The sequence below is a fragment of the Myripristis murdjan genome, chromosome 15 (genome assembly GCF_902150065.1).
Source record: "Myripristis murdjan chromosome 15, fMyrMur1.1, whole genome shotgun sequence".
NCBI classification, from domain to species: Eukaryota; Metazoa; Chordata; class Actinopteri; order Holocentriformes; family Holocentridae; genus Myripristis; species Myripristis murdjan.
In genome coordinates this window covers 26,737,853-26,758,420 of record NC_043994.1, presented here as the reverse complement: position 1 = coordinate 26,758,420, position 20,568 = coordinate 26,737,853, and the positions used below count along the sequence as shown (strand labels likewise).

The 20,568-nt window shown below is 39.3% G+C and overlaps 1 protein-coding gene across 2 annotated transcripts in view; it reads right to left on the bottom strand.

Moving 5' to 3' along the window:
• Window positions 1–19,592, bottom strand: part of ide (insulin-degrading enzyme) — a 39,855-nt gene extending 20,263 nt beyond the window's left edge. Inside the window, exons 1-15 of one of the 2 annotated variants that reach the window (XM_030070407.1) lie at window positions 19,280–19,587; window positions 17,182–17,366; window positions 16,063–16,270; window positions 13,059–13,228; window positions 11,035–11,157; window positions 8,721–8,833; window positions 8,040–8,202; window positions 7,530–7,622; window positions 7,272–7,363; window positions 6,891–6,971; window positions 5,448–5,551; window positions 3,090–3,192; window positions 2,343–2,465; window positions 1,912–1,994; window positions 284–428 (exon numbers count right to left, since the gene is read on the bottom strand). In XM_030070407.1, the coding sequence (XP_029926267.1) occupies window positions 284–428; window positions 1,912–1,994; window positions 2,343–2,465; window positions 3,090–3,192; window positions 5,448–5,551; window positions 6,891–6,971; window positions 7,272–7,363; window positions 7,530–7,622; window positions 8,040–8,202; window positions 8,721–8,833; window positions 11,035–11,157; window positions 13,059–13,228; window positions 16,063–16,270; window positions 17,182–17,366; window positions 19,280–19,449 (1,956 nt within the window). In that variant the 5' untranslated portion in view covers window positions 19,450–19,587. Of the gene's footprint in view, window positions 1–283; window positions 429–1,911; window positions 1,995–2,342; window positions 2,466–3,089; window positions 3,193–5,447; window positions 5,552–6,890; window positions 6,972–7,271; window positions 7,364–7,529; window positions 7,623–8,039; window positions 8,203–8,720; window positions 8,834–11,034; window positions 11,158–13,058; window positions 13,229–16,062; window positions 16,271–17,181; window positions 17,367–19,279 lie in introns of both variants that reach the window. The other variant, XM_030070408.1, reaches the window with a different exon arrangement.
• Window positions 19,593–20,568: the final 976 nt, after the last annotated feature.

The following is a 20,568-nucleotide window of genomic DNA, read 5'->3' as shown; positions in this document are numbered from 1 at the left end:
TAAACTAAGCTCATCTTTCCTCACTTGGTTTGGTTTTCTGATTTTAGATCAATCATAGTGATGCCTGTGCATTACAGTACTTCAACTTGGCTTGGTATCAGCAGATTGTAAATATCAAACAACTCAGATTGGACCCAAAAAAACTGATTGGAATATCCAAAGCAAATACTATCTGACCCAGACCTAACTGGGGCGCCATGGCCCAGGTTGAGGATGATCGAGGGCAGTGACTTAAGGTTGGGATGCGGCATGAGGTCGATGGGGAGAAAATCTGAATACTTACATACATCCCATAGATGGTATTTTGGAGGTCATAGTTCAAGCCAGCTAGCTCGGCTGCATATGCATACTCGTTGAGGGAGTCCTTGAGGAGCTCCAGGTATAAATATGCCATGTTACAATGCAAGGGGTCCACATACGCAAACGGGCTGTAGAGAAAATGGCAGTGGTGAAATCACACAAAGCATAGGGGAACAACACACAGGAAGAACTTTCTCCCAGAGTCATCTCGCAACATTAAAACAGGAGCAAGATTCAACAAAGCAGCTCATCCCTGAATGAATGTATACATGTAGAAAAGTATGTATAGCCTACTATCAACAATATGTCTTATAGAGTCACTTTTCCCCATGCACATGGCCATTTTATTCTTATATTGTGCTAAGTATGTACTTACTCTACATAATTGCTGGCTCTAGGATGAAATCATTTACATTAAGTATACTTGAACTGGAGAGTTTCGCATTTGAACTAGGCTGATACATCAGACCAATAGTTGCCTTTCAATAAAAATCAGATATCAGCAAGTCAATATTGTCTGCTACTGATAAGACGAAGGTGAAGATTTAATTATAGCCAAGAGATTCAGGGGTAGCAGTCTTGGGCTTTGACTAAATAAGCCAAAAAATTGAGAATGAAAATGTGAACGTGTGTGTGCAATGCAATGTTTGACACAATGCAGGGGAAGTGTGAACCCATGCACAGGTCCACACTATGCACAATGGGAATCAGTGTATAAATGGACTCTTGACTGACCACCATTTACCACCAACATGATCCTTCAAAATATGTCACCTTGCCCATTTTCAAAACTATGTTGGGTAAAGAACAAGTACTGTATATGAAACAGAAATACACTTATTTACTTGTGCTGCTCAAATTTGTAATTCATTAGGAAGTGCAACAGACAGCATTATAACCAAGGTGATCAAATGTTGTGAGCCAGTGTCGCAGGTGAATCTTGGGAGTTAATTTCACTGACATTTGGTGCCTAGCCGAAGGCAAATTTAAACACTGATCACTGCAATCAGTGTGACTGCAATACATGGCTCCGTGATTTTTGTAACCATGTGTCAGACAGTAATTTGACATTAACTGTCAGAAATGTGTAAATTTGTTTGCGCCTGGCTGCCAAAAACAGCACTACCTTACAGGCCAGTTTGTTTTGACGCAAAAGTGGCATTTTTTTTCCTATGATAACTGAGTTGCTGAAATGTGACATTTAGTGGACAAAAAGCATGGATGTGATCTCAACAAGTGATAACATTAGTGCTATTATTAGTAGAGGTAACAGTACTTAATGTTTTACGTAAATAATTAGCGTTTATGTAAGTTTACATGTTCCACATCTGAAAATAATATCTATATCTGTATCTATCTTTCTCTCTATCTCTCTCTCTCTAGATGTATATTGACATCCAGAATGCTTATTTTTAATTTTAAAAAATTAAAATGAATGAAAACAAAGTGCACTTTTTGTATTTTGAAGTATGCCTAAATTGTTACTGGTGCTCCTTAGTACTTGAGGTTGAGCACACCGGTGCCTCTTAGTGAAAATGCTAGTTGAATTCCCCATGTTACTTTGTGTTTGACATACCTAGCAGAGTAACAAGATTCAGATTAGGTACATACCTGAAGAACTCAAAGTTCAGGCATGCCTTGGGCAGAAAGAACTTGTCATCCTGCTTGAACCACACCTTACTCATAGCAGTGTCCTGTAGGGTGGGATAGAACAACAGTACTTACATATCACACCTTTACTCTGCAGGGTGTGTAACAGCTAAAAAACAATCAAGTGCTGTGGCTTTTCTCCGTACTCGTTTCTCAAGATGACAGAACATGTAAGTCATAGTAAACAGCTTGCCTCCTCTGATCTCAACATAATGGCACCAACAGTGCTAAATTCTTAATGTCTTAATGTTAACAATACCTTATTACCATATGAAAGCATATAAACAGAGACTCGTACGATGTGCAGTTAAGGGTTCAAAAGTGTCCGTTGCCGCTAGGTAATGAGGAGTGACGATACTTTGATAATGGAGTAGGTCAGTAGAAACACTTGCCTTGATTAAAGTGGGGACGGGTGAGGAGTCTTTCTCCAGAGGGTAGATCTCAAAGTTGGTAGGGATGAACTCATTCTTCATAGGTAACTTGAACTTGCCATTGAGGTCTGCATTTTGCCATTTCTGAAACACAGGCACACACTCAGCATGCGGTGTTCTGTGAAAGCTTACAAGTAATGGCAAACCAAAAACCAGTGTCAGACTCATAACACTTCAGTCAACAAGCTGTGAGCTCTACAGTAAAAGACACAACTGAGGAAAACAGATTTATCTGTACGTGTAAAAATGAAAAAAACACAGACAAATCTGCTGACATGAAATTCAAGAGGCACTTAAGCTGGCTAATGTCCCGAGATAATCACCAGGTATGCTAATGAGGTCATCAATTAAGGTAATTACAGCATTCAATAGAAAATACTTCACTGTGAGCCTACTTTTGGTATTACTATGAACTGTACAAACGTGCATGCACCCGATTTTGTATTTAGAGGGTAGTTTCAAGAAATGTTTTTTTTCCCCTCATTATCAACATAAAAATATCATGTCGCGTGCACCATTTATCATTTTGGTGTGACATAAAATAATAATAACAATTGTAAAGTCAGCTATATGGTTCTTCATCACTTTACCCTCAATCCATGTGCTATAATTCGGAGCATGAAGTAATTTTGGAAAAGATGTGAATTTGTTACAAACTGCCACTGTTGTCTGTGACAAGATGAGAGCAGCATGACTGCAGTGACTCACCTTGATGACCTCATCACAGATGGCCTCCTGTTTGTACTGTGTGCCATACCACTCTTCCGTCTTGTCAGTTTGCCCTTCAAACGACTTTGACACCACTGCGACTCTGTGGGAGGAGGACAGAGGGAACCAGGTCAAGTTACATGGACACAAAAACCTGTCTGACAGACCCGATTAGATATTTTCTGTTTGTTTCTGGGTTCTGTTTTCCCTCACCATCCCTAAGATATCAGACCTGAGTGCCTTTCTGCTAGTATTCTATTTGTAGGATGCGGGAGATTCATCGATGCATTGCCAGCGTCTAATTGGTGAGCTATGTTTAGAAGTCCTATACCAGGGCAAAGCTGGAGCCCTCGATCAATACACTGTGTTTAGAGGGTACGTTATGCTGGAGGCACAGCATCATTCAATCACCGAGTGCCACTGAGAGAAGCAGGTTCCTCCAACCCCTAGTCAATCAAACTTAGTTGGGTCAATGTAAAAACAGATCAATGGTGCTTATAACCAATAAGTGTGATGACTGTTTTCTGTCATTTTAATGACATGACCCAACTTGCTTCACTTGTGTTTACAGCTCTTGGAATGAGATCAATACGTAAGGAAACACCATCATGAATTCAAAGCAGTGCGAGCAAAAACCCCATGGTTAAACAGCCACTGTAGCATGAGAAGTGACGGGCAAGCAATCTTCTAAAGTAAGGATTAAGGCATAGACTTGTTAAATGTCTGCAACAGGCTCAGGCTGGACTCGAAACCAGGCAGCTGCAAACAAGGACTTCCTCTACTGGTTAATCCAAAAGGACGCTCCACTAATCAAGATTATTATGGAAAAAATTACAGCCGTCTTATCAGCCTAGATCACAAAGTGGAGCTGCAGTAGAGAGGAACTTTCCATACAGACTTGCTGATATGTCAGACATTTCCAAATCAATTTTGTGTTGTGTTTAGTCACTGGCAGGGAATTTTCAGGTGCACAGAAAGAGACGAAATGAAAGGTAAGAATGAAAGAGAAAAATGTCCCCAATGTCAGGGAACTCACCAACAATGGCTGAACCTCTTCACCACCACATGTTGGTTTTAGAAGTGTGCAATTTAAGGATGTCATGGTACATAATCTGTGGGTGTTGCAGCCCAAATAATTTGAGCCATTTCCTCTGGCTGCCATTTAGAGCTGCCAACATGTTGCATGTGCTGGCAAAGACTGCAAAAGCAGTGAATAGGCTGGTATTTTCAAAAAGCACAGGCAGTTCATCCCATGTTAACCTTTTATCATTGTTTCAAACTACACATACAACACACCACTTAAAGAATGAAAGTCTATGTGAAATCATATTAGGATGTGTACAATTCTCATCAAGAGAGAAAAACTTGGTATCATTGCCCCTGAGCGCACACAGCCATCTCCTAACGTAAAAAAAAACCAAAAAAAAAACTGCCTTTTGAAGCTGGAGAGGAAATTGAATCTGTAACGTTGACTCATATTCTCTTTCAAGGCAGAAAATTGAAAAGCTGTTTCATCCAAAGCATCACAGCACAGCAGCGCTTTGTTAGAGCTGCCAAGGAAAAAAAAAAAAAGTCGATGTGTTATCTCCAAAGAGAGATACCAGTTACAACAATAATGCAGGGTTCCAAAGCAAGTGTTCCTTTGTTGTTGGAAACACACACACACACACACACACACACACACACACAGAGTGATCTATATATAATAATCAGACCAAGGGCAAGGAGCTACTTTTCTTCCTGCTTGAAAAAATTAAGACAATCAATTATTGTATTTTGTGTCAAAGCACCGGCAGGAGATGAGAAATGAACTGGGAATGTGCGGGGTGTGGGGGGTGGGGATCAGACCGGAATTAACCATGAAATAACATGCCAGTGAGATACTCATTCAGAGATTCTCATCCAAAGATGGTGGCCCGTCAGATCGTCAGCAGACAACATCTTAACATCTAATTTGTGGTTTTGTGAGCCTGTCAAGATATAACTTATTAAGATAGAGACTCTGGCTGAAGGTACTTCAGGGTTCTCACTCTTCCCAGAATATTTCAAGGACATATTCACTCATTTGTGTACATGTTAGCTGTTACTACCACCTGGCAATATGAGAATGATTCTAAATAGACCAAGCGGCCAGAGAAAGCTCAAAATCAAGCAAAATCGATGGCTTAATTATATGTTGTTTTTATGTTGCATATGTTGTTTACATGAAAAAATGAACATAACATGCAAACAATGCACAAACATGATGACAACCTGCAAACCAATATGTCCAGGTTTCCCAGGATGTGTGGGAACCCTGTACCTGGATGGCCCCTGGGTTTCTACAGGTGATCAGGTGACTGATATTTTCATACTGACCTGACATGCTCTGGTCTCAGCTTATCCAGCACCATCTCTATCAGATCTGGCCTGAAGTCTTCCAGAAGGTACTCTGCTGCCAGAACCTCTTCAAGGGGATAATACTGAAACAGACAGAGCAGAAAGCTATTAGCATCATATTGCTTTGGGGTAGTGGTATTCACTGTGACACTTTTGGGAAACACTCTTAAAGGCCCCATGAAATGAGCTGCCATCACTTTTACTTCCTGCACGAAGGTATATCTTAATGGCAACCCCATGCTGCGCCAGTAGGTGTAAAATGATTTCAAGCAATAAAACCTTGACAAAGTTTTGAACAATCCTGAACCTCAACTCATCAAATAAAACTCCCTAAGTGATAATTCAAAACTTTGACGCTCTCTAACACAACACCAACTAAAACAGCTCCTGCCTACTTGAACTCACTCATTCAGGTCTATGCTCTCTCCTGCTCACTACACTCTGCTAATGAAAGACGCTTAGACTCTTCTATAGTTCCCCATGGTGGAGCAAGTTATCAAACTCAAAGACTGAAAGGGACTTTGCAAATCAAAGTAAGAAAAAGCTAAAGACCCTGCTCTTTTGCGAACACCTCTGCACCTGATGGACTAAAAAGAGAGAAAAAAAAATCTGCCCCTATGCACTGCCTGTTGGTACCTATGTCCTGTCAGACCTGAACTTGCTTGTGTTGTTTTCTCCTGGCTGAATCCTTTCCTGTATTGTATTATTTTTCAGATTTACGTCATTTTGGATAAAAGTGTCTGCTAAATGAAAGTGTTACATTGTAACACATCCTTTTTACACTTCTGAATGATCTATTCCCACATTAGGCTCTGCCTCAACATCCTGTTATAACAAGAAATACAAAAAAAATCAAGGAAGTAAAATGCCATTTCATGGGTTGTTTAAAACAATGTTGAGTGGGAACACTAAGTACAATTAAACTTTTTTAGTTACATGGGTCTCAAACTGATAATAGTATAATAAGTGGAAGGAAACCTGTGCACTAACAAAGAATGAGGCTAAAACTGATATGTTTGCTACACTGCGCTGTACATAAAAAGGATCTGTATCTAGCAGTGTGTGAGTAGTGGGGATTTCCCACCACTTGCTACTTCAAGGTGAAAAAAAATATTTTCTTAACAAAATTTGGCAAAGCTACAGAGATACAGTATGTGATCTTATTAGCCATGTATACAAGGAAATACTTGTTATTAGAGCAGCAGTGATTGTAGGATTTTACTACAGTACAATGACTGTGGTCCAAAATGTCTAGCCTAATTTTGGCTGTGCCTCTGCAAAGTCTCCATCCTCTCATACAGTCAGTCAAGGAGCCACCAACAGCACTAAGGCAGGCTGATGACGACAGCGGCTAAACACAGACACAATGAGCCGCAGTGCGTCGCCCTGGAGACAACCTTTGCAGTCAGAGAGGGGACTTACATGTAGTAAACCGGCCACTTTGGAAGTGTAGCCACGGGGTCGCTCTTTGTCCTTGAACCTAAAGGCCACTTTGTTTAAATCCTGCCAAGAGAGAGCACAGGGCACATATCAGTCACAAGCACAAACAGCAGCTACATACAGCACAGGTTAGAAAGCCTGATTACAAGGAGGGGAATGTCACTTAATTTAAGACCCCATGCATGCTATCATGATGTCTTACAAGAGATTAGTTCTGTACAAGTAGGCTTTATAGGAAATTAATAGCATCCACAAGCTAAATGACAGCTAAATGTGGCTGGTAGGTAGATATATGGCAGATATATGAGGGTCAAGTTTGTCCTTTATCTGTAATGGTGCCGCTTAATGCGTGACATTAATTACCTTGCACTCCTCAAACACCCACTCCTGGGGTCCCTCAGTGCGCAGTTTCTGGATGTACTGGAACATGTGGAAGATGATGTCCTCTACGTGTACTGCAGTGACACACATATCACACCTCAATGCACATGATTTAAACTTCATTTACCCACAGCAAAGCATATGCACAAATCATTCTCTACACCGGGGAACAGGTACAACCGCGTGCAAAGGACACCAGGAAATGACAAACAGGTCCAGTGAGGACCATGCACTACTTACAGAGCCCCTCCTCAGTCAAATCCACATTGATGATGAAGAACATGAATCCTCTGGCTCCCTCTTTTTGCCCTCCAACCAGCGTGTTTACCCAGCCTAAAAATCAAAGTTATTTATTCACATCTTCATCAACCTTTAATTACAGACTCCAAAATTACTGAGGATTGTGCCTCATTTCCAGCAAAGTCAAGTTTACAGCATTAAAAAACAACATGGTGAAGGCATATCTAGATGTACTAAAGATATATTCATATCTGAATGCACAACACCTAACAACATGCTTCAATTTTAATACAAGGAAGACTGCTTCTTTAACAGAATATTTTGATGTTTTGCAGAAACGATGACTTTCAAATCACATTGTATGTCTGAAGATCAAATCATTATCGAACCAAGCAAGCTAAACACTAGCTGCATCCATGTATAGCACTTCATATCAAATCCCAATCTCAAAATTCTCCAAACAGAATTATCATGTTTGTTAATATTATGCAGTGGCAGATTATGTCCTACCTTTAGATTTGAGCTCTGATAGCAAACTTCCTGGTCCCTCGTGACCAATCAGATGGCCCAGATAGTGTCCTGGATTGGACTTGTAGTACTTCTGTAGGTCCGGGATCGGGAAGGTCACATACAGGTTTCTGATGTCTTTAATAGGCACCACTTTGTAGAATTGCTGTGGCAGAAAACAAAGCAAATAAAAACTCACTTACTAACTAAGCAACAGGGCAATAAAGAAAATGGAATTTGACAAGTGATATCAATGCAGGAATGTATTTGTGGCATAACACCAGGTGAGCCAAAAACATTTGCTTACAGCTGAAAATGTATTGTAGTAGCTATAGCCATTTATCATGACCTAATAAACTGTGCTAACAAAGTAACACACTGATCAATTAATTTTGACAGCTACAAAGAATCAAGTGGTCAAGCTTGACCTATTTCTGTTTGAAAACATTTGTTTAATTCTTGATTCATTTCTAATACAGTGACCATATCTTATAAACCCAGTGTGATAAATGCAGAAGGTTTTTCCATACAATCTGTCCTGTTTTATGTGTGTATTTATGGACTTGAGTCTGCTAAATAAATTGAATTGAATTGAATTTACCCCTTGTAAATGCTGGCTATGGGCTGTTTCAAAACCAGTGCAAACATGTGAGGAAGTTTTAGGGCAAAAACACAGCGGCTTACTCTGAGATGTTCCTCCTGAAAAGGATGCTCAGGGAATTCTGGGATAGGCACACTCTTGTTCTCTACAGCTCCAAACAGCTTGACAACCATAGAGGTCAACTCGTCTAGTGATTCTGTAAAAGACAAGGAGTGGAGAACAAAATTGAGTTCATACTTGATTTTAAAAGACATTTAATTTCGGGTTAATACACAACAGTTTGCTCACACATGCCCTAAAAATAACAAGATGAAACACAGTACATATTTAAATATAAACTCAGAGGACTTTCACTGCACCCCACTAGAATTAGGCTGGTGAAACATAATCAAACTGTCACACTTTGACTAACAATGACCAAGGTGTTTACAACTGTTTCATTCCCTGAGCATTTTCGGCCGAATAAATAATGAACAATAAAGGTCATTAGTGGGTTACAAATATAGTTGAGGTGGGAAATGACAACTGTGGAGCTGTGAGAACCATTAATCATGATATGATGGTATTGTAAGCACAGCTGCCAAACTGTATCTCCAATTTTTCACTGAGGAGGACATGGTGTTACAAAATTCATCCATTTCAACTGTAATGAACACACCAGTGACACTCCAAATAAAACAGGACAGCAACTAGCTCATCTGTTAAAGTCCAACACTGAACACAAGGGCTTTGATAAATTATTAACTTGAGGCTTACATAGGGGAATGTATGCTAAAGGTGCTACGTGTAGCATCTTCCCATCAATAAATCATTACCACATTAATTTTAGGGAGTTTAGTGTTACCAGAGTAAACAAAGCTGCACTCCAATATTTGGTGAGGAACTTGCTGGTTTGCTTTATAACACAATTGTCTCATCACTATAACAGAAGAGGGAAGCAGCATACACAGAGCAAATGTCTTCAGAGGCTTTGACAAATTGATGTTAAGAGTTTTAAAGTTTTGAGTCCTAAAACCAGAAAATGAGTCAGCATTTTTAAGCTGTGGCTGTCAAGTGATTATAATTTGAATGGTAAAAAGCTTGAAATAAGTTCTGTGGTTAAAACAGTTCCAAGTTTCATTATGCAAGATAAAATAAACCATTAAACGTCCCCTTTGTGAGTGTTGAAGCTTTTATGTGCCCCAGTAAAATAAGCTGTTAACAAATGTCTGTTAGAAACTTAACTACAGCGGGTTTGCTGGGAAATTCATCACATCATATGCTCTTTAATCTCTTGTACTTGCACTCTTTAAAGTTTAATGATTTTCCTCTGTAGATGTAGGTGTAGTTCTTTTTCTTTTCTTTTTTACAGTGTTGGTGTTTTATCTGTAGGTTTGTCATTTACCTAGTGCTGCACTAGTCTGCTTGTTAATGTGTTACCTTTAGCTTTTAGTGTCCATGATGTTGGAGGAATGTGACTTCTGCTGTACTAGCATTGGTGTGTTACAAATATCTAATATACACTAATATAGAAATTCATATTTTTGTATCCAGTGAATCTTAAATTTCATTTTCCATTTTTCACAGATTTTTGCTACATAAGGGTGAAAGGGAAACACCACTAAATCTCACAGAGTGACACCAGATAGGAAAGGGTCATGACATGACTGAATTACTTTTTGTTTAAAGAACCAGCTGCTGTGACAAAATTATGTTTTTAGACCTACCCAATTAGGTTCTTAGACATTACTTGGCACTACATACTATCTGTTCAGCAAGTCTGTTTTGCTGTAATAACAGCTATAACTGACCCAGGGTAGATGTTGGGTAGCAACATCCTCTTTGTGGCAGGAAGCAAGGAGGTTTGAGAAAGAGACAAAACTAAAGTTCATGGTCTCATTGTTTTAATGTAACAATACCAAGGTATCACTGTGATATATTACTGTTCAAAAATGCCACATGTAGCACTTTTATGTATATAATGTGGAAACAATACTTGAAAAGCTGTAGTTGTAAAAAGCTTTAGGCTATGTGCTTTACATCTTACATGACCTGCAGCCTTCTCTGTGTGCTTGGAATAAGACACAGTGCACTGGGCTGGGCAGGACTCTGCAGAGCTGTTAAAGAAGATGACTTGAAGATTTAACTACCTCTGTACAGACAGTGAAAGCGTCATAGACAGCACTTCTTTGCATGTTTTTCCATGACCTGAAAGGACCGGGCATTTTAGGACTGCAGAGATGTTCTTTTCTTGCTCGTAAACCCTGATTGGATGCTTTCATGGCATGACATAAAAAAAATTAAAAAAACCTCATGCTTTCTTTATGGTTTATCCAGCTATATTCTGACTTTGACTTAAGTCTTCATAAGGCATATGATCCAAGCATGTCACATTTATGGCTGATGGCAAACTCTTACCTCTTCCTAACACACAGAGTCCCATGAGGTTAGAGGAGTAGTATGTGGAGTGAAATTTCAGGAGCTCCTGGCGGATGTCAATCCCATCTTTAGACGGCCGGGTCTCAAGGGTCAATTTGTTACCTAAAACAAAATAAACAACAAACCACAAATTACAAATACTGCCTCTTGGTTGTATGCCTCTGCTAAGCAGTTAAGTTGCAGCTGACATCAGTGTCTGTCTCGACTCCTGTAATATTTGTAGTGAAGAATTTGAGGGAATTCAATAAAAAGCATTACGTGTATATTTTGTTGAAATGAAAATCATGTTAGGCTGACAGAGAGCTTTGTCACATGGTGCAACAATAACAACATAAAGCTCAATATCAGCAAAACCAATGAGCTTGTGGTGGGGTCACAGTGGAGTTGACCTTTGACCTTTTGGATATAAAATGTAATCACTTCATCATTTTATCCAATTAGACATTTGTGTGAAACTTTGTAATAATAAGAGTATGAATTCTTACGATATGGAGTTATGGTCAAAAATGTGTTTTATGAGGTCACAGTGACCTTGGCCTTTAATCACCAAAATCTAATCAACTCATCCTTGAGCCCAAGTGGACATTTGTGCCAGATGTAATGAAATTCCCTGCAGGCGTTCCTGATCTTCTCATCTTCATAAGAATGGGACAGACACACAGGCGAATGTATGGATGTACAACCCGAATACAACCCGAATATTCTTTCCACATTTTCTGAAAGGCTTCCTCTACATTGTTCTTTAAACATTCCATGACTTTTCAATAACATAATGCTATTCTCTCTAAAATGCACAAAAATATTACGTATATCCCAATCATTCACCTCAAAATATCTAATATGCACAGCATCTTGCACATATTCAAACAGTACTTTACGGAGACTGGGGAGTTAATGATCAGTGCAGAGGAGAGAGCCACAGCCTTTCCTCCTCTGGGAGTACAAAGAGTGCAGCAATGGAATAAGGTCAGCATGACATTTGGAAATGCACAACCACCCAGTGCACTAAACAAGAGCACTTGTCAGCCCATCTGTCTGAGTGACAAGCCTGGGTAACTTATTTCTGATGAGGGTTTATTATTTCAGCATCATTAGCCTGCCTGATACACAGACTGCCTGCCCCCTGTGGATGAGCCGTGTCCCAAACACAACCACAACCTTACATCTAAGGCACGCCAGCGACAAATTGTTGCAGGCTGCTTCCATTTCCTGAGACACAGGCACAAAACCAAAGCAACAACCTGGGGGATTATTATACTGTGACCCCTGTTTCTAAGAATCGCAAGCATGGTTTTGGATGCATCCTGACTGTAGTTGTCTCTGGTCTGTTTAGACTGCATGACTTTCAGGCCTGTCTGATCCTCTTCTATTCTTAGCTGGAATAAAGCTTATATAACTCAAGACTGCCATCAGCTGGCTATTTTGGGCTGAGGGCACTCTAAATCCACATCAATCTGGGAATTTCCTGGAATACAGAGTAAGCTCCCTCCATGCTGCAGGCTGTGCTCCCTCACAACCATTTGTGTCATCACTTTAGTGCAAATAAATATAGGTGAGATGAGCAAATCTAAATAAAACAAAAGGCATTTCAGATGCCTAATACCCTGCAGTAATCACAATATTACACATAATCATTTATGCTAATTGACCTATGCATTAACCACTGCATATTTCTATGCAAACACACTTGTCTTTACATATCACACAGGTGGTATTTATTTGACTTCTTTGTCTTAAAGTGTGAAAGAGTTACAGTTGCTTCAAGAAAACATTAATATGCAAATTTATGTAAGAAGGTGCTCCAAATGCACAACCTCTGTGTTGGAAACCAGTGGTCGAAGAGTTAAATTTCTATTATTTACTGTTCTTGAGCCAAAGTGTTCACAAAAATGTGTCAGCACACGGACGCCACCATGATGACACAATACACAAAAAGACAGAGTGAGTGATGTGACATTTAACTGGTTAATTTAGGATTGGTTACAGCTATTAAAGACTTGTACCTGTTCCAAATTTACTGAAGGGGTGGTTGGGGTTACCAGTGGCCTTCTCCAACTGAAACAGCCTCCAAGCATCGTTCATTAGGTTCTTCTCATGCTCCGAGTCCACAGCATTCACCTCCCGGTCCTTACAGCTCTCATCAAACAGCGGGCACAGGAAGAACTGGGCAAACCTACAGACGCAGAACATGCACATGAAGTCAACACTTTAGTATGTGTATTATATTTAGACAACTGATAACACAGGTATGTGACTTGGGCCTTGTTTTGTTTAAATCTGTGTGGCTCATTTTCATTCTTCCTGCTGGTGTGTTTGCAAGACACAGAAAGAGTCAGACATGAAGAAGAGATGCAAAATGCATTTGCATAAATACAAGGTGTGACTAACTGCCATGCAAATGAGGAAACGAAAAAAATGAAGAAAAAGATCTGCCTGTCTGCAAGGGGTTTTTTTTGTATGTGTGGATACAGAACGCTGCTGTACACAAGATATACCCCGGATTAGTAAATGCTGTTATTACAGCAAAACAGACTTGCTCAACAGATAGTATATAGTGCCAGGTAATGTCAAAGACATTATTGGGTAGGTGTAAAAATACCTACAATTTTGTCACAGCAGCTGGCTCTTTAAACATAAAGTAATTCAATCATGCCATGACCCTCACTGGTGAAATCTACTCCTATTTTGATGAGCCTGTAAAACTCAGGCACACAACTTTGTTTTACCCAATTTCCCAAGGCCTGCCTTGTCTATTTCTACTTTACTTGATAATTTCCTACATTTCCCAGAGAGACTTTCAACAAGTCCCAGTGAACAAGCAGAACTTGCTGCATTCAGTGGGCTGTATGTCTGTGTGGAAATAAAAGTAGCAATGCAAGAGTGGAGTGAGAGTTTATTCCAGTCTGGCAAAAAGGTATGTTGCACCCTTTAAATACAATTTAAGACATCTTGTAGCGACACTGGTGCAAAACAGTGACTCAAGAAGCCCTTGCTTTTCTGACTGTAAGGCACAAACACAAATACCTGTCATTCAACATTTATGCTTTAGCTGAATGTAAAATAAACTGAGTGGCCAAATGTAGATGTCAACTACATTTGTCCTGTTAAATATATGGAAAAGAAATATAAACCCCTCATAAATTGCCAGTAGCTTTATTTTTGACAGTGTTTAAGTGCTTCTATGTTCAAAGATTAATAGCGCTCTGTAAGCTGGTTATGAAAAGTGTGATACGGTACAGTCACTCTGATTATTATAGCAAGGGCATTGTTAGGACCCCCTGAGGCAGCTATGACACAGATGATCCCCTCTGACACAATGCTCCTCATTAGTGTTTTCAAAGGGACATCATCATCAATATTTCAACATTCCTCTGCACTGTCCTTTCCTTCCACTGCAGTACAGATGGTCTTCCCAATCCACCCGCATGGGGGAACAATTAGTCTGTGACACAGAAACAGGTGCTCGCTGGACTATCATTCATTTATAAGTAGGTAAGCTTATCCCTGTAGGGTTAAATTCTGACACCCCCCTGCCATCCTCTCCAAACCACTACAGCTGACACGTGAGGAGAGACACCTGCAACGCCGAAGACACTGATCTGAACCCATGCCTGAGGTTTCAGGATGGGGGGTGAGAGCGACGCTGGTGGTTACACAAGAAAGCCAAGTGAGGCTGGGACTGGTAACTGGAGGAGGACAGACAATGCCCTGGCAGCTATGGTGAATTAACACCTGGATACCCAAGGGACACATCACAACCACTTAGGTGAACATATGACATCTATCTGAACTGGACAACGGTTTTAAGTCTGAGGGATTAAAAAAAAAAAAAAAAAAGTCTTGGTGCATATATTACACTTAAAAATATTTAACTACGTGTAAAGCACTTCCTGATGTTACTGTGTGATCTCTGGTTATGTAAGTATGTAAATGAAAAATTGCCATTGGTGCAAAGTCCAACAACACTGGTCCAGTGTATGATCACAATCTTAAAACCCTCATATGCTTTTACAGCACTACAGAACATCAGTCTAAGCTCTTCAATGCATTTAAGGAGTTATTTTGTCATGTTTTGCTTTGTATTGCATGCCTTGTCCATTCCCCTGAATGACAATGTTCAAGCAACCCCCGGTAGCTTGAACTTGTTTGATTCAGCTGGGTTTTATGAAAGGGAAAGAAAGAAATAGCGATAGTGAAAGCAAGAACATTTGTGGCTGCACTGCACGCTGGACTACTGAAGCCACTGTCAGCAGAGTAACTGTTATCTCTTCCTATGTGCAATGGATTGGTCCCTGTGTCTGTGTTAAATGTTAATGCAAAAAGGTTAGTGTAGAAATAAGACCTTGTCCCTCAATTTTGACAAACTGACAGCAAAACCTGATGTTTCAGTTTGTTCTGTTTTTTTTTTTTTTTTTTCTCCTTTCAAACTCAATCTCTGGGCTGGATCTATTTAGACATGATATAACAATCTACAGTTGGCCACTTATTTATGAGCATTAAAGTAAAAAAAAAAAAAAAAAAAAAAAAAAAAAAAAAAAAAAAAAAAAAGAAGAATAATAACCTGACTATCGACCAACAAACAAAATGGGCAAAAACATGCAAGGTACTTTGTAAGTAGGCACTTCAACAATGTTTGACTGATTTAGTGTGGACGTTTTAGACCTTGGCATGTGATTGTGGTTACAGCATTTATATATCTAAATAAGAGACCTTTGCAACAAATATTATTTGCTTGTGCAATGCAAATGGCACACACAGGTATCCTTTATGGTATTATAAATCACAATGGGGGTTAAAGTGTGATCAAACCAAACCAACTGGTTGCCTGTAACTTTGGCTAATGCATGTTCAGTGCAGCCTAAAGTTGGGCACACCCATGACAATAATAATAACAACAGTGTAATATTCAGTCTTCAGTCAGGACCAAACCTGCTTAGTGCAGACAGATACAAGAGGCCAGAATCCTTTCCTTAGTGGACAGAGTCAGTCTAATGAACAGGAAATTACCTATCTAGTGCTCCTTGCAAATGCTCATGGGACACATCAAAGTAGTAGTTGGTGTGCTCTCCGCTGGTGAAGGCATTGGAGCTGCCAGCATGCTCGCTTAAGAACTGGCTGTACTCATTCTCTTTCGGGTACTTCTCAGTTCCAAGGAACAGCATGTGTTCACAAAAGTGGGCCAGGCCTGAGATGTTTTCTGGGTCCGACAACGAACCTGTGAATGGAAGCCAGAGGTCCACAGATATTAGATAAAAACAAAAATTTGCTCAGTAGTTTGTTTGTTTTTTTCTCATGTGTGGCATTTTGACTTTTCTCAGCCAGGCAGATCATTTAAGAAGATGAAGGCTAACATTGATTTTTAATGGGGAAAAAAAAAAAATCACAGTTGACAAAACAATGCCCTACAGTGCTTACTAATGTGGCTGACTCTTCCCCCTGTATTACAAGTAACCTATTACTTCTCACTCCAACAGGGAGGGGTTACCTTGCAAGCAAAACTTTTCATACTGTTTAATCTGTGGGTGGGACAGCACTAGTGAACTGGAATATGGTGTTAACTGGTTTATTCAGGGCAACAGGAAGACTCAATCTCAGAGGATCAAAGGTGCATGTAAACAGCTTACCTCCAATAAGATCTTAACTGAAGTATGGCCAGTAGCCATGTTACTGTTAAATGTGCATGTACACATTGCCAGTGAGGAGGACTAGGCTACACTGTGTGCATAAAATTACACTGTGGGCTTTGAAAACCAAAAGAATAAAATAGAGGAAAGCTAAATTCAATATATATTCTTTGTTTTATTCTTCAATTCATCTATGTTAGAGCTTGTAGATGTATTACTTTAGTTTTAGATATTTAATTTCTGGCAAATAATAGCACTGATGCTTTATGGGGCATATCAACACAGTCAGAGGCATGGAAATAACAGTGCACTAACAAACTTCCACACTCTCTCCAAAATTTCTCAAAGTTATTTATTTTCCCTCAACAAGAGGCCAGGAAATTTTCAATTTTTTTTCTTCAGATTTTCAACATTTGTATGAGCAAGAATGCCATGAGGAGGAAAGTCGTTGTATGGAATAACAGGGTGACCAAGCAAGACAAAAGTGATGAAAGAAGTTTACCTATTTGGACATCCAAAGCTGCTGAGGACTTGTCTGTCGTTGGGTCACTGATGAGCACAGCCTTCAGGCCATTGGTGAACTCCAGGCCCCTGTAGACCCGCTTGTCCTCAGGAGAGCGAATTATGTCACTCACCACCCTCTTCACAGCTGGGTCGGTCATTCTGAGGGGTAAGGATGACACGAGCCTGCAGCAGACAGGACCAAATAGAAATTCAACTTATGATGACTAAGATTTTTATGTGGACAGCCGAGCCTCTGCCCTTATCATATTTAAACACATAGGCCTCAGTAAATTTTACCATTAAGGAGAGTACTTAACCTTCCTGTTACCATCAAATTTACTAAAAATTTTTTGTATTAATTGAGTTCAGTTTGACCACAGTAATTTAAACCTCCAGAAAATGACTATTATAAAAAAATGTTACCCAAGTTTATGTGTCTTGTTGACTACCTAAATATCCCTTTAAATAAAACAAAACCTCCCCCACTGACTCCTCTTTATACATATATATGTTCTTGAGGGTGAGGGCCTTGCTGCAGAGGAAAGTTTTTGGCAATTATAAACAAATTTGTGTAAAATTTTGATATTTCTTAAATGTTTTATACAAAAAAAAAAAAAAAAAAAAAAAAAAAAAAAAACTGGGATCAAACTAACTCTAAAGAAACACCAATGTGTACAGGACACTGAAAACATAATGTTAATTTCATGTTTATTCACTTGTCCAAGTTAAATTAGTTAAAGTCATTAAATAAGAATCAAACAAACAAACAAACAAACAAAAAAACAACTAGCACATATTTAGAGACATTAAAGACTGAATGGGGGCCAAACTGACCACAAAAATGATAGGAGGGTTAATAGTTGTCTAACATGTTATCATTTTTTAGTATTGCACAGCATGCGTTGAAGACAAAAGTTAAAGATGACTTTATCCCCCCATTTCTCTCCATCTAAAAAACAGACTGAGACACACAGATACATACACAAATACCAACTTTATGCCCCAACTCATGGCAGAGCCCTCACTGAGGTTTACAGACTTCAGGGGTTGAGCAGAAGCCAAAAAATTTCAGTCCAGCTCTGGACCAGGTCCATACACCTGGCAACAAATCACTGAGAGCAGCTGCTGTCAGGCTGACTCGTCCCACTGGGTTTTTAGCTTTTATTGTTGCTCAGCTTTGTAGTGAGTGCTGCACGATATAGACAAAATTTCAGACCTCAATATTTATACCAAATATCTTCATAGCGATACAATATGTGATATGACTAATGTAGCCACAGTGACAAGTAAAAACAGCATACTAATACCAAATGGATGTAGATTTTAATTTCAGTATTGCAATGATCAGAACAGACCAATCACTATATTAAGCCAACTCTAACCCTAAATGTGGTATGCGTCCATAGCATTGCCTTTTGAAATATTAACACCACGCATGTTCATATCTAGATAACGATATGTCGTAGAAACACGATACATGTTCATTTGTTTAGCTCTTTGCACAGCTGCTCTCCATATCGCATTTCAAACTGTAAAACTTTGAGGCAAACAAAGCTGCGGTAGCCGACAACGGTCAAAAAAATATAAGCTAACGGTTTATCGCCACCTTGTAAAGTTACCATTAACTCAAAGTTGGATTAGTTACACAAAGTAAAGCACACATTAGTCACCGTTATCAGGTAAAGGACATCAAATAATCCCACGAACCGCAGGGATAACGTTTTTTTTTTTTTTTTTTTTTTTTTTAGCTTTAGCTCGATGCTCAACACGCCACCAAAACACACCTAAGTAACGGAAAATGACTTAGTTGGCTAACATCAGTCCGGCCCTGTAGTTATGCACCAACAAAATAAATCTAAATACTGTTCCCAAAAATATTAACCGGTTTCATTAAAAGCAGACTTGCTACGGAGCTTCTTTTTGTACTCCCCATGTAGTTAACTGTTAGCGGCTAAGCTAACAAGCCGGTTCAGGTCAAGCGGCTAATGTTAGTTCCTGTGGCTGGATAGCTTGCTAATTAGTAACGTTAGGAAGATAATCCAGTGAAGGGTTGATTAAATTAAAAAAAATTGGTTGATTTGCCCTACCACGCTTACCTAAAATTGTGTTTGCTGTTGAGAGCGTTCCCTGCTGACTGGAGGTATCTGTTAAACTGGACTGGTCGGTTAATGTACTGAAACATACTTCGGAGCCATGAAAAACAAATCTTGGTTTTTACTGCGCCATGTTGAAACAGACAGAGCAGCCGAATACAGAGTAAAATCATGAGCCAACATGGCGGGCACTCTGCATTTAACTCAGCGAATGACACATTTCAGAAAAGAAAAGTCATCCATTAGACGGATATTGGAAGTAAATGTAGACTAACAGACGCAAATTATCATTAGTAACAACTTGCGTTGTCTAATTCTCTCTGAAATCGGCTAGGTAGCCTGCGTGTAGTTTTCAAATGACGTTCAGCAGCGGTAGCCTCGCGAGCAAGCGGCATCTCGCGAGATTTGACTAATAGCGTCTATTTCCTTCAATCAATATCTCATATTCATAATTTATAATAAATAAATAAATATCACGGAATGAAAATGCAACCTTGTCAAAATATGTAACAACATATCTCAAATGAGAAGCATCGTTTAGGTGATACAGAAAATGAGATATTAAAAAAGCAGAACGAGGGAAAAAATACCATAAAACCATGGATTTGTGTGTGTATGGCATTTTCCAAACATGCAAATCAATTTTAGGGCACTGATAATACTAGTCAAGTCAGCATTACACATATGAAATAATTTCTTCATCAGTGCCGATGATCTTAAGCAGCGGGTTTCTCTTCAGAAAGTGCTGGAAAAAGTGCATTTGCAGAAAAAAAGTCTGTCCCTGTTTTCTTGTGGTTTGAATTTGGACTGAATAAATGAATAAGACATGTAAGATTTTCATATGCAGCTCTTTACTTTTGTTAGGAATCAGTAATTATCTGACCTTGAAGATTTCTTGTCCATATGGAGAATTAATCTATTCCATAAACAGGAAGCTTTGGGTTTGTACACTGGGTAATAGTGAGTAGTGTGTGTTTTGAATGTGTGTATCATTACAGTCTTTATGTAAAACATCCTCATTTACCAGAGGCTTTCATAATATGCACCGACGGCACAGTACTGGGCCCCAGTTTTAATCAATCAATCCATCAATCAAACAATCAGACTTTATTCATTCAGCACTTTTCCTACAAATACATGTGACACAAAGTGCTTCACAAAGTAAAACAATAAAACAATACCCCAACACCAAACACACCCCACACCAACCCCTCCAAAAAACAAAACAAAAAAAACCCCACAATAAAACAGGAGCTGAGGAGACGCTATCATAAATATCAACAATTTGCAAC